This window comes from Theropithecus gelada, chromosome 9, assembly GCF_003255815.1.
Source record: "Theropithecus gelada isolate Dixy chromosome 9, Tgel_1.0, whole genome shotgun sequence".
Taxonomy (NCBI): Eukaryota; Metazoa; Chordata; class Mammalia; order Primates; family Cercopithecidae; genus Theropithecus; species Theropithecus gelada.
This window is the reverse complement of record NC_037677.1, coordinates 60,463,441-60,475,867: the sequence shown is the minus strand read 5'-3', so window position 1 is coordinate 60,475,867 and position 12,427 is coordinate 60,463,441. Positions and strand designations below refer to the sequence as shown.

Here is a 12,427-nt window from a genome sequence, read left to right as displayed (position 1 = left end):
AAATAGTGTATACTGAGGCTAGGCAGTAAAGAAATATCATTTCACAATAAAAAAATAGTAAGATGAATAATCATACCATCAAACTGGTCTTCACCTTCAGTCATTAGTTCATCATCAGAGCAAATACTCAGAACATTTACCAACATTTCTGTCACTATTTGGAAAAAAAAGTTACATGTTAGCTGACCATATATAACTGTCTTTACATATACATAGCAACTATTTCTACAAATGGTCAAATAATGTTTAGCCCAAGAAAGCAAACACATTCTTACAGCAAGAACGATGGAAATAAAAAATGCAAAGGCTTTCAAAAGGAAAGAAATTCAGTGGATAACAACTCTGAAAGAGATTCTTTATGGAACAAATTTTCAGGCCTCTCAAAAAAAAAAAAATTAAGCCCCACAGAGATAAGAACAGAGATGAATAACAACTGAATGTATACATTCAAATCTTCATTCATAGATATAGCATAATAAGAAAAAAAATCATGGCAGAGTTTTACTGGTTCCAAAAAGTCTCAGGATTTAATTGTTTTTTTGTTTTTTTTTTTTTTTTTGGAGACAGAGTCTTGCTCTGTTGCCCAGGCTGGAGTGCAGTGGTGTGATCTTGGCTTACTGCAACCTCTGCCTCACAGGTTCAAGTGATTCTCCTGCCTCAGCCTCCCAAGGAGCTGGGATTACAGGCATGCACCACCACGCCCAGCTAATTTTTATAATTTTTTTTTTTTTTTTTTAACGAGAGATGGGGTTTTACCATGTTGGTCAGGCTGGTCTTGAACTCCTAACCTTATGATCCGCCCACCTCGACCTCCCAAAGTGCTGGGATTACAGGCGTCAGCCACTGGGCCAGGCCTGATCTTTTAAAAACTGGCTCAGCAACTCCCTTGAAATTTATTTCTAAAGATTACTAATGACTAACAATCTGAACCCTTGGCAGTTTTATAGACTTAATCCTCTTTCACTATTCTATATGTTTTTTTCCTTCTCTTCTCCCTTGGTTCCCAAGATTCTACTCTTCTGGTTTTCTCATGATTGGATCATTTTTCCGCAAAACTTTGGATATCCTCAAGATTCTCTCTGCAGTATTAATCCTCCTATATGTTCAATCACTTGGAATTTCTGTCTATTATCATATTTACAGTTTGAATTATCACCTCGTTGAAGATGCTTCCAAAGTCTATATCTCCAGTGTTAACCTCTCCTTCAGGCTCCAGATTTCCTTGCTGGTTTTATTGTCAACTGTCTTAAACCATTTGTATACTGTATGTTTCCCCTACTAGAATGAAAACTTCATGAGTGTAGGATGTTGTTTAATTCACTATTATAACTTCAGAGCCTGGCACTGTGCCCTGGCACATGACAGGTACTCAATTAATAACAAATAAGTACACAAAATAAGAAAAATAAAAGCAAATTTCAATTAATAAAGAAAAATGTCTATTGAATATTAGCAGTTAGATGTCCTGAAGGCACCTAGAAATGAACATATCCAAAACAAAATTCAATACTTCTACAAACCAATTTTTCCTGCTATAAATATACTAAAAGCACCCCACATGTCAAGTATGACACTAAAGCTCTAGGATTCAGGTATGAAAGGCACAATCTCTACCTTCAAAAAACTTACTAACTACCAAAGGAGATATTAAATATCAACCGCAAAAGACTGATGAAAAACATGCTATAAGTATTCAAAGATACACAAAAGACCTGCTAGGGAAGGCAAGGCTTTTGATAGATGACATTTGAGAGGAATCATAAACTAGGAGTTTGCCAAGTGGAGAGGGCAGAAAAGGCATTCTAAACAGAAGTTAGAAAAATGATGTAGTAGTCATTTATCACAACAGAATAGAATTGAGAGTCCAGAAAGAAAACCTGATATTTAAGGTCAATTGATTTTTGACAAGGGTGCCAAAACAATTCAGTGGCTAAAGAACAGTCATTTCAACAATGGTCAACTACAAAAGAATAAAGCTGCAAATGGTCACATGCGAAAGAATAAACTGCACTCCCTCTACTGCACACCACATGCAAAAATTAACTCAAAATGGATCAAACACCTAATGTAAGAACTAAAACTCTTAAAAAAAAACAGGGGTAAATCTTTATAAGCTCGGATTAGGCAATGATTTCTTAGGTATAACAACAAAAACACAAGCAACAAAGGAAAAAATAGATAAATATGACTTTGCCAAAATTAAAAAATTTTTGAAAGAAGCCAGTCACAAAAGACCATATACCATATAACCTTATTTACATAAAATGTCTAGCAAAGGCAAATCTACAGAGACAGAAAGATTAGTCTTTCTGATGGTTACACAACTCTGAAATATACTTTAAATAGGTGAATTGCATAGTATATAAATTATATTTCAATAAAGCTGTTATGCTGTATACCTTAAATATACACAATAAAATGTATTTTTTTAAAAAAATTGAAAAGCTCTGTGCTTCAAAGGACAAAAAAATCGGGCACAGAAACATGTGCCTGTAATCTCAGCTACCTGGGAGAATGAAGGAGGAGGATCACTTGAGCCTAGGAATTTGAGACCAGCCTAGACAACACAAAGATCCCATCTCTAAAAAAAGAAAAAAAAAATAGCTAGTCATGGTGGGACATGCCTGTAGTCTACCTACTTGGAAGGCCGTGTGGTAAGATTGCCCGAGTCCAGGAGTTTGAGATTGTTGCAGTGAGTTACGACTGCACTCCAACATTCTAGCTGAGGTGACAGAGTAAAAGCCTAAAGGACACTATTAAGAAAGTGAAAGTCGGCCAGGCGGGGGGGCTCATGCCTGTAATCCCAGCACTTTAGGAGGCTGAGCAGGCGGATCACTTGAGACCAGAAGTTTGAGATCAGCCTTACCAACATGGTGAAACCCCGTCTCTACTAAAAATACAAAAATTAGCCGGGCATGGTGGCACAAGCCTGTAATCCCAGCCACTTGGGAGGGTGAAGCAGGAGAATCGCTTGAACCTGGGAGGTGGAGGTTGCAGTGAGCCAAGATGGTACCACTGCACTCCAGTCTGGGAGACAGAGTGAGACCCTGTCTCAAAAAAAAGAAAGAAAGAAAGTGAAAGTGGGAGAAAATTATTTGTAAATCATATATGATAAGGGACTTGCATATGGAATATATAAAAAACGGCCGGGCGCAGTGGCTCCCGCCTGTAATCCCAGCACTTTGGGAGGCCAAGGCGGGCAGATCACGAGGTCAGGAGATTGAGACCATCCTGGCAAACACGGTGAAACCCTGTCTCTACTAAAAACACAAAAAAATTAGCCGGGCGTGGTGGCGGGCCGCCTGTAGTCCCAGCTTCTCGGGAGGCTGAGGCAGGAGAATGGCGTGAACCCAGGAGGCGGTGGAGCTTGCAGTGAGCAGGGATCGCGCCACTGCACTCCAGCCTGGGCAACAGAGCGAGACTCTGTCTCAAAAAAAAAATATATATATATATATATTATATAAAACACAACTCAACAACAATTATCTTGTGTGAAACTGAGATACAGAAAAATACTGCATCTTCTCCTAAGTGGAAGCTAAATAATATATATACATGGAGGTAGAGTGTGGAATGATAGACAATGGAGACTTGGAAGGGTGGAGAGGTGGAAGAGGTATGGAAGATGAAATTACTTCATAAGTACAATGTATGCTAGTCTGGTGATAGATACACTAAAAGCCTTGACTTCACCACTATGCAATATATACATGTAACAAAATTACACTTATACTTCATAAATTTATATAGACAACAAAAAAATGTTTTATTTTTTAGAGACGGAGTCTCACTCTGTTGAGTGGTGTGAACTTGGCTCACTGCAACCTCTGTCTCCCAGGTTCAAGCAATTCTCCTGCCTCAGCCTCCTGAGTAGCTGGGATTACAAGCGTGCATCACCACACCCAGTTAATTTTTGTATTTTTAGTAGAGACAGGGTTTCACCATGTTGGTCAGGCTGGTCTTGAACTCCTAACCTCATGATCCGCCTGCTTTGGCCTCCCAAAGTGCTGGGATTACAGGCGTGAGCCACCGCGCCCGGCAAAAGAATTTCTTTAATAAAGAAAACTTTAAGACAAATATTCCAATTATAAAATAAGCAAAGGATTTGAAAATATATTCATCCTCAGCTGGGTGTGGTGGCTCATGCCTGTCACCCTAGCACCCTGGGAGGCCAAGGTGGGTAGACTGCTTGGGCAACATGGCAAAACCTCATCTCTATATTAAAATTTATATATATTTTATATATTAAAATGTATTTTACATATTTAAAATATTTTTATATATTAAAATGTATATTTATTTTAAAAATATATATTTTTTTCACACTGCTGATGAAACTGTAAAATGGTACAGCTAAGGCCGGACACAGTGGCTCACGCCTGTAATCCCAGCACTTTGGGAGGCTCAAGTGGGACAATCACCTGAGGTCAGGAGTTCGAGACCAGCCTGACCAACGTGGAGAAACCCGTCTCTACTAAAAAATACAAAATTAGCTGGCCGTGGTGGTGCATGCCTATAATCCCAGCTACTCAGGAGGCTGAGGCAGGAGAATCACTTGAACCCGGGAGGCAGAGGTTGCGGTGAGCCCAGATGGCGCCATTGCACTCCAGCATGGGCGACAAGAGCAAAACTCCATCTCAAAAACAACAACAACAACAACAACAACAACAACAACAAAATGGTATAGCTGTTTTGGGAAGATCCTTAAAAGGTTTATCATAGAGTTACGATATGATCCAGCAATTTCACTCCCAGATCTATACTCAAGAAAATGAAAACATAGGCCAGGAACAGTGGCTCACACCTGTAATCCCAGCACTTTGGGAGGCCAAGGCGGGTGCATCACAAGGTCAGATCGAGATCATCCTGGCTAACTCGGTGAAACACCATCTCAACTAAAAATACAAAAATTAGCCAGGTGTGGTGGCGGGCGCCTGTATTCCAGCTACTCAGGAGGCTGAGGCAGGAGAATGGCGTGAACCTGGGAGACGGAGGTTGCAGTGAGCGGAGATTGCGCCACTGCACTTCAGCCTGGGCGACAGAGTGAGACTCCGTCTCGAAAAAAAAGAAAAAAGAAAATGAAAACAAAACTTGCACATGCATATTATTTGCAGCATTATTAATAAGAGTCCAAAAGTGGAAATAAATGTCTGTCAGCTGATGAATAAAGCGAACGAAATGTGCTATATCCATACAATAGAATACTATTCCATCATAAAAAGGAATGTTATACTGATTCATGCTACACCACAGATAAACCTTGAAAATATGGAAAGAAGTCAGTCACAAAAGAGCACACACTGTGTGATTCCATTTATATGAACTGTCCAGAATAGGTGAATCTATGGGGACAGCAGATTGGTGGTTACCTAGGGTTAGCAAGGGGGGGTTAGGGGAAAATGAACAATGACTGCTAATGGGCACAGGGTTTCTCTGGAGGGGATGATGAAAATGTTCCAAAATTGTGGTAATGGTTACACAATTCTAGTATATATAAAACATGGAATTATATAATTCAAATAGGTCAACTGTATGGTATGTGAATTACAGGTCAATAAAGCTGTTATAAAAAATAAAGAAAAGTATGAGGGTATAAAACTTAAAGAGCATAGCACGTTCAGAAAACTGGCTTTGCTGTGTTATGGCTATAACGCAGATAATGTGAAAGAGAAAGGCAGGAAATGAGGCTGAAGAGAAAAGTAGGGAAGGTCCAAGGATTTTGTGTGACAGGTTAAGGTTTTTCTTGAAAGCTACATGGAGCCATTTAACATATATTAAATAGTAGCTTTAAAGTATGTATTTTCATCCAGAAACTTGGCTTCTGAAAGAAAGGCAAGAAAGTAATAGCGCAAAAAAAAAAAAAAAAAAAAAAAGTCATAGCACAGTAGTTAGAAAAAGACATCAGATGAGAGAAATGTTATTTGTTTTTTATTTAAAGATCAGATAGATTTGAATAATTTATAATAGAACTAGTACGGAGAATGTGAAGATATGGAAGATATAAATGATAAAGCAAGTTTCCTAAAAAGCAGAAGGGTAATAGAATCTAGAGACAAGTTAGACTGGCTTGAATGGAAGGGTCACTTCTTCAACAAGGGAAGATTCAGGTTTATGAGAAAGCCTAGGTGCCCAGGCAGAGCAGAGGCAGAGCCCTCACAAAGAGACACTACTAGGACAATGCCAAGGGAAAATGTAGTGCTGGATGCCCCACACAAACTCCCCACTGAGGCACTGCCTAGTGGAGCTGTGAGAAAGGGCTGCTGCCCTCCAGAATGGTAGAGCCACCGGCAGCTTGCAACCTCAGTGTGGAAAAACCACAGGGACACAACTGCCCACTCAGCGAAGCAGTGTGCCCAGGATGTAGGACATGGAGTCAATGATTATTCTGGAGCTTTAAGATTTAATGACTGGCGCGATGGCTCACACCTTAATCCCAGCACTTTCAGAGGTCGAGGTGCATGGATCACTTGAGCTCAGGTGTACGAGACCAACCTGGCCAACATGGTGAAACCCTGTCTCTACTAAAAATACAAAAATTAGCCAGGCATGGTGGGACACGCCTGTAGTCCCAGCTACTTGGGGAGCTGAGGCAGGGTAATCACTTTAACCCAGGAGGCAGAGGGTACAGTGAGTGAAGATTGCACCACTGCACTCCAGCCTGGGCGCGACAGAGCAAGATTCTGTCTCAAAAAGAAAAAAAAAAATTAATGACTGCCTGCTGGGTTTCAGACTTGCATAGGGCCTGAACGAACCCCTTTTCTTTTAGCCGATTTCTCCCTTTTGTAGCAGGAATGTTTATTTTATCCAATGCCTGTATCCTCATTATATCTTGGAAATAAATAATTTGTCTTTGATTTTACAGGTTCATAGGTAGAAGGAATTTCGCTTGAGTCTCAGATGAGACTTTGGAGTTTGCACTTTTCAGTTAAATGCTAGAATGAGTTAAGACTTTGGGGAACCATTTGCAGGGGATGATTGTATTCTGATATATCAGAAGGATATGATATTATAGAGACGAGGGCCAGAATGATATAGTTTGGATGTTGTAAATTTCATGCTGAATTGTAATCTCGTGTTGAAGGTAGAGCCTGGTGAAAGGTGACTGTATCATGGGGGTGGATTTCTCATGAATAGTTTAGCACCATCCCTTTGGTACTGTCCTCACCATAGTGAGTAAACTCTTGTGAGATCTGGCTGTTTTGTAAGTATCTGGCATCTTCCCCCTTGCTCTCTTGCTCCTGCTCTCACCACGTGAAGTGCCTGCTCCCACTTTACCTTCCACCATGAGAAGTTCCCTGAGGCCTCCCCAAAAGCCAAGGAGATGCCAGTGCTATGCTTGTACAGCCTGCAGAACCATGAGCCAATTAAACTCCTTTTTTTTTTTTTTTTTTTTTGAGATAAAGTCCCATTCTGTCACCCAGGCTGGAGTGCAGTGGAGTGGAGTGATCAGCAAACTGCAGCCTTGAACTCCTAGGCGCAAGTGATCCTTTCACCTCAGCCTCCCAAAGTGCTGGGATTACAGACATGTGCCACTGCGCCTGGCCCTCTTTTCTTTATAAAATTTTTTAAAAAATGAAAATTTAGACTCTATCCTAAGCAAAATGGGAGAAAAAAACAGACTAAGGATATAAACGGTATTAGGGTTCTACTGAGAGCTCAGCTAATGTTAAAAATCAAGCGGTGGTGCCAATTCATAAGTCCGTAAAAATCTCCAGCAGCACTCTATACTGTGGCTATAGGAATGGAGAAAATAGATGGCTGGATTTGACTAGACCTAAGATGTATAGGACAAATGAAGTAGAAAAACAGAAGAGAAAGGAGTTTGAGGGTATGTTAAGAAGGGAGAGGTAAAAAGTGATTTGACTAGTAAGAAAATGACTTGGGCTGGGTACAGTGGCTCACACCGGCAATCCCAGCACTTTGGGAGGTTAAGGAGGGCAGATCACTTGAGGTCAGGGGTTCAAGACCAGCCTGCCCAACATGGCGAAACCCTGTCTCTGCGACAAACACAAAAATTAGCTGGGTGTGGTGGCACACACTTGTAATCCCAGACTTGGAAGGCTGAAGCATGAGAACTGCTTGAACCTGGGAAATGGAGATTGCAATGAGCTGAGATCATACCACTGCACTCCAGCCTGGGCAACAGAGCGAGACTCTGTCTCAAGAAAAAAGAAAAAAAAGAAAGAAAGAAAATGACATATTGAAAAGCCTAGAGATTCCAATGAACATGAAGAACAGCAATAACCTGAGTAAAGGGTTGTTGTAACAAGAGTTTTCTCATCGGAGTGTGTTAATGGTACTATCTTCACCAGACTCAAAATATCCAAGTCATCTTCAACCATTCCCTAGCCTTAAATATGTAATCTTGTTAAGTCTCACTGATTCTACTTCCACCATTCTTTCGGTTCTCCCCACTCTCCGTTCCTAATGCTACCAGGCCTTCATTATGTCTTTACCTGACTTCTGGTGTAACAGGTCTCCCAACCTCAAGTCTTCCTTCCAGTCCACTTCACCACAGTAATTTTTCTAAATGACGACTACAGTCAAATTCCATCTCAGTGGCTTGCCCACCATTTATCAAAGTTCCAACTTCTCTGTGTGGTGATCAGTATCATCATGATCTAGCCCTAACCTTTAATTCCTTTTCCACTACTGTCCTTCATACATCCTACCCACTCATCAAATTAAACCCTCAAAGAGACCTATGATTTCTTGCTTTCAGACTCAGGCTCGGGAAGTTCTCTTATCTAGAATTCTGTTGCTCATAACAAACCAGCACCATTCCACCATTCTTCAAGCCTCTGTTCAAAAGCTACTTTAATCCCTCTGACAGAAATAACCTCCTTTCTCTTTTTTTTTTTTTTTGAGACAGAGTCTTGCTCTGTTGCCCAGGTTGGAGTGCAGTGACATGATCTCGGCTCACTGCAACCTCCACCTCCCAGGTTCAGGCCATTCTCCTGCCTCAGCCTCCCAAGTAGCTGGGACTACAGGCACCTGCCACCACGCCCAGCTAATTTTTTGTATTTTTAGTCGAGACGGGGTTTCACTGTGTTAACCAGGATGGTCTATCTCCTGACCTCATGATGCACCTGCCTCGGCCTCTCAAAGTGCTGGGATTACAGGTGTGAGCCACCGCGCCCGGCCTCTCCTCTTTTTTTGAGACAGAGTCTCGGTCTGTTGCCCAGTCTGGAGTGCAGTGGCACAATATTAGCTCACTGCAACCTCCGCCTCCCAGGTTCAAGCAATTCTCTGCCTCAGCCTCCCAAGTAGCTGGGATGACAGCCGCCCGCCATCACACTCAGCTAATTTTTGCATTTTTAGTAGAGACAGGGTTTCACCATCTTGGCCACGCTGGTCTTGAACTCCTAACCTCGTGATCCACCCACCTCAGCCTCCCAAAGTGCTGGGATTACAGGCATGAGCCACCGCGCCCCGCCCCCGAGTCACCACGCCCAGCCCATCTCAATTCCTATAAAACTAGGCTTGTCTTGGAGCACTTACCATATTACATCTTATTATCATTATTTATATATCACAGATCCCATATTAACCTGCAAAGACCCATCTTACTTGTATCTGTATTTCCTTGGTACCTTGAATAAAACACTTTAAAAAAATCTAGTAAATAAACAAATCTTCCATGTATGACCTTCTATGGAAGATCATATAACATTAGATCCTCTAGAACAGAGGTTCTAAAGGAGGGTCAATAAGTGTGAAGACTGCAAATTCATTTCAGAACTACGACCATCCTGAAAATGTTGTGAGTACACACATTTATGCGTGAATTTTTCTGAAGCAAAAGTCCATAATTTTTATCAGATTCTCAAAGGGGTTCTATATTAAGAAATTAATGCTTTTGGTGGTGGCTCACACCTGTAATCCCAGCACTTTAGGAGGCTGAGGCAAACAGAGCTCTTGAGGCCAGGAGTTTGAGACCAGCCTGACCAACATAGTGAAACCCTGTCTCTACTAAATATAAAAAAATTAGCCAGGTGTGGTACAGCATGCCTGTAATCCCAACTACTCAGGAGGCTGAAGCATGAGAATCATTTAAACCCTGGAGATGGACGTTGCAGTGAGCTGAGATTGTGCCTGGGCAACAGAATGAGACTGCATTTTAGCCTGGGCAACTGAATGAAACTGTGTCTCAAAAAAAAAAAAAAAATTGGCTGGGCGCAGTGGCTCAAGCCTGTAATCCCAGCACTTTGGGAGGCCGAGGTGGGTGGATCACGAGGTCAGGAGATCGAGATCATCCTAACACAGTGAAACCCTGTCTCTACTAAAAATACGATAAAACTAGTCGGGCGCGGTGGCGGCCACCTGTAGTCCCAGCTACTCGGGGGCTGAGGCAGGAGAACGGCGTGAACCCGGGAGGCGGAGTTTGCAGTGAGCTGAGATGGCGCCACTGCACTCCAGCCTGGGCGACACAGCGAGACTCCACCTCAAAAAAAAAAAAAAAAAAAATTAATAAATGTTTTTATGCATACTTTTAAAATGTGAGTCTTTATTTTTTAGAAATATATTCTAAAGTATTTATAGATAGAAAAGAGTTGAGATTTGTTTTAAAATAATTGACGTATGAGGTGGGGAGTACTGGATGGGGACATAAATGATACAAGATTGGCTATGATTGGATAATTGTTGAAGATGAATAATAATTGGTACATAGGATATTCATATTATTCACTCTACCTTGGTGTATGTTGAGAATTTCCCAATGTAAGTTATTTTACTTCTTCAGAGACTGGGTTTTGCTATATTGTCTAGGCTGGGGTGCAGTGGCTATTCAGATGTGTGATTATTGTACACTGTATTCTCAAACTCCTGGGCTCAAGTGATCCTCCTGCCTTAGACTCCCTAGCAGCTGGGACTATAGGCCAATGTAGGAATATTTTTAGTGAAATAGAAAAGGGGTTCTTGGCTAGGTGCAGTGGCTCACACCTATAATCTCAGTGCTTTAAAAGGCCAAGGCAGGAGGATTACATAAGCCCAGGAGTTCAAGGCTGCTGTGGGCTATGATGGCACCACTGCATGCCAGTCTGGGTGACAGAGTGAGACTCTGTCTCTATAAAAAAAATAGTGGGAGTTCTTAGCCCCCAAAAGGGTAGAGAAACACTGCTTTCACCTAATTTTGGGATTAAATCAGCCTCTCAGGAAGCCTCTGGCTTAGGTTAATTGCTTCTCAGGAACTAGACCCAGAGTCCAACTGGCTTCTTGGAAGTAAAACAAATGTCACTTGCTGCTTTTCACACCACAAGAAAATGTTCATTAGAATCAAGAAGTAGTCAGGCTATCTAAACAGCCTTCATGTATTAAAATAGCAAAATATGCAAAGAGTTTGAGAAGATTTTCTTACTGTGCTCAACACTGGCTAGAATTCTATTTGCACGTAATGTTAAAATCTGAGCTTTACACTTTTAGAGAGATGTGAATAATTTAGAGAAGATCTAAAGAAAAACAACAAAAATGGTCAAAAAGTTTGAATATCTCTTTGTTTATAAAAGATGATTTAGAGTGGCAACAGAAAAACTAAAGATCACTTAGTAGCAGACCTCAAATGTAGGAACACTGATAAAAGCCTACTGTTCTCCATCTTCACTTATAAGGGATCCACAGAATTCATCTTAAATTATCTCATCTCTCAAAAGGAGTTGGACTAAATGATTGTTAAATCCACTTATGAGCTCTAAAAACCCTATGATGCCCTGGTTTTTGATAGGTGCATTAGTTGAGAAAAACCTGTTATCTCTATTTCTTTCCTTGTTTAAATACTCATAGCATAAACATTTAGATTAGATATAATGAAATATTTCCTTATGTGGGACCATCAGAGAATCAAATTAGAATCTATGAAATGTGCATTTTCCTCCTACCTTATCTTCCTGGCCCCTCCATCCTTCCCATATTACATTAAAATAGTTGAGCTCCAGTCTAGCCTGAAGGCAGGAGAGTGAGCAGGATGAATTATTTAATTCCCTTTAGTCTGATGATGCTATGACTGAACTATTTCTCATACACCAAAGATAGAAGGTTGTAAGTGTAATGCATCCCTTGCACCTAAGCCCTTAACTGGCCCCCTTCTCAAATGCTAAAGGGTAATTCTATCTCCATATTAACACTGGACCTACTTAGTAAATGAAGAACACCAAAGGCAATCTGTAGAAAACCTGTTTAACATACACAGTTTAAGTATTAATTCTGAATTTCAGAACTACAAATTGCCTTGGCAGAAGTGGCATATCTCATACAGAAAGGAACATTTTGTAATATGGAAGAGGTGAGAAAAAATAGAGGGGGATACTGAACAAAATGTTTTATAATCATGTCTGTACTCTCATACTGTCATTTTCCACATATGGAAACTGAGGCATTTTCTTATAAAAAAATTAACTTAAAATAGAAAAGAAGAACATGATAGGTAACA

General features: G+C 40.8%; 1 protein-coding gene across 6 annotated transcripts in view; it reads right to left on the bottom strand.

The window, feature by feature from the left end:
- The window catches only part of PPP3CB (protein phosphatase 3 catalytic subunit beta), a 59,057-nt gene that overhangs the window by 17,178 nt on the left and 29,452 nt on the right, over positions 1-12,427 (bottom strand). For all 6 annotated transcript variants that reach the window (XM_025396646.1, XM_025396647.1, XM_025396649.1 and 3 more), the window contains one exon: positions 77-154. In XM_025396646.1, the coding sequence (XP_025252431.1) occupies positions 77-154 (78 nt within the window). The remainder of the gene's footprint in view (positions 1-76; positions 155-12,427) is intronic.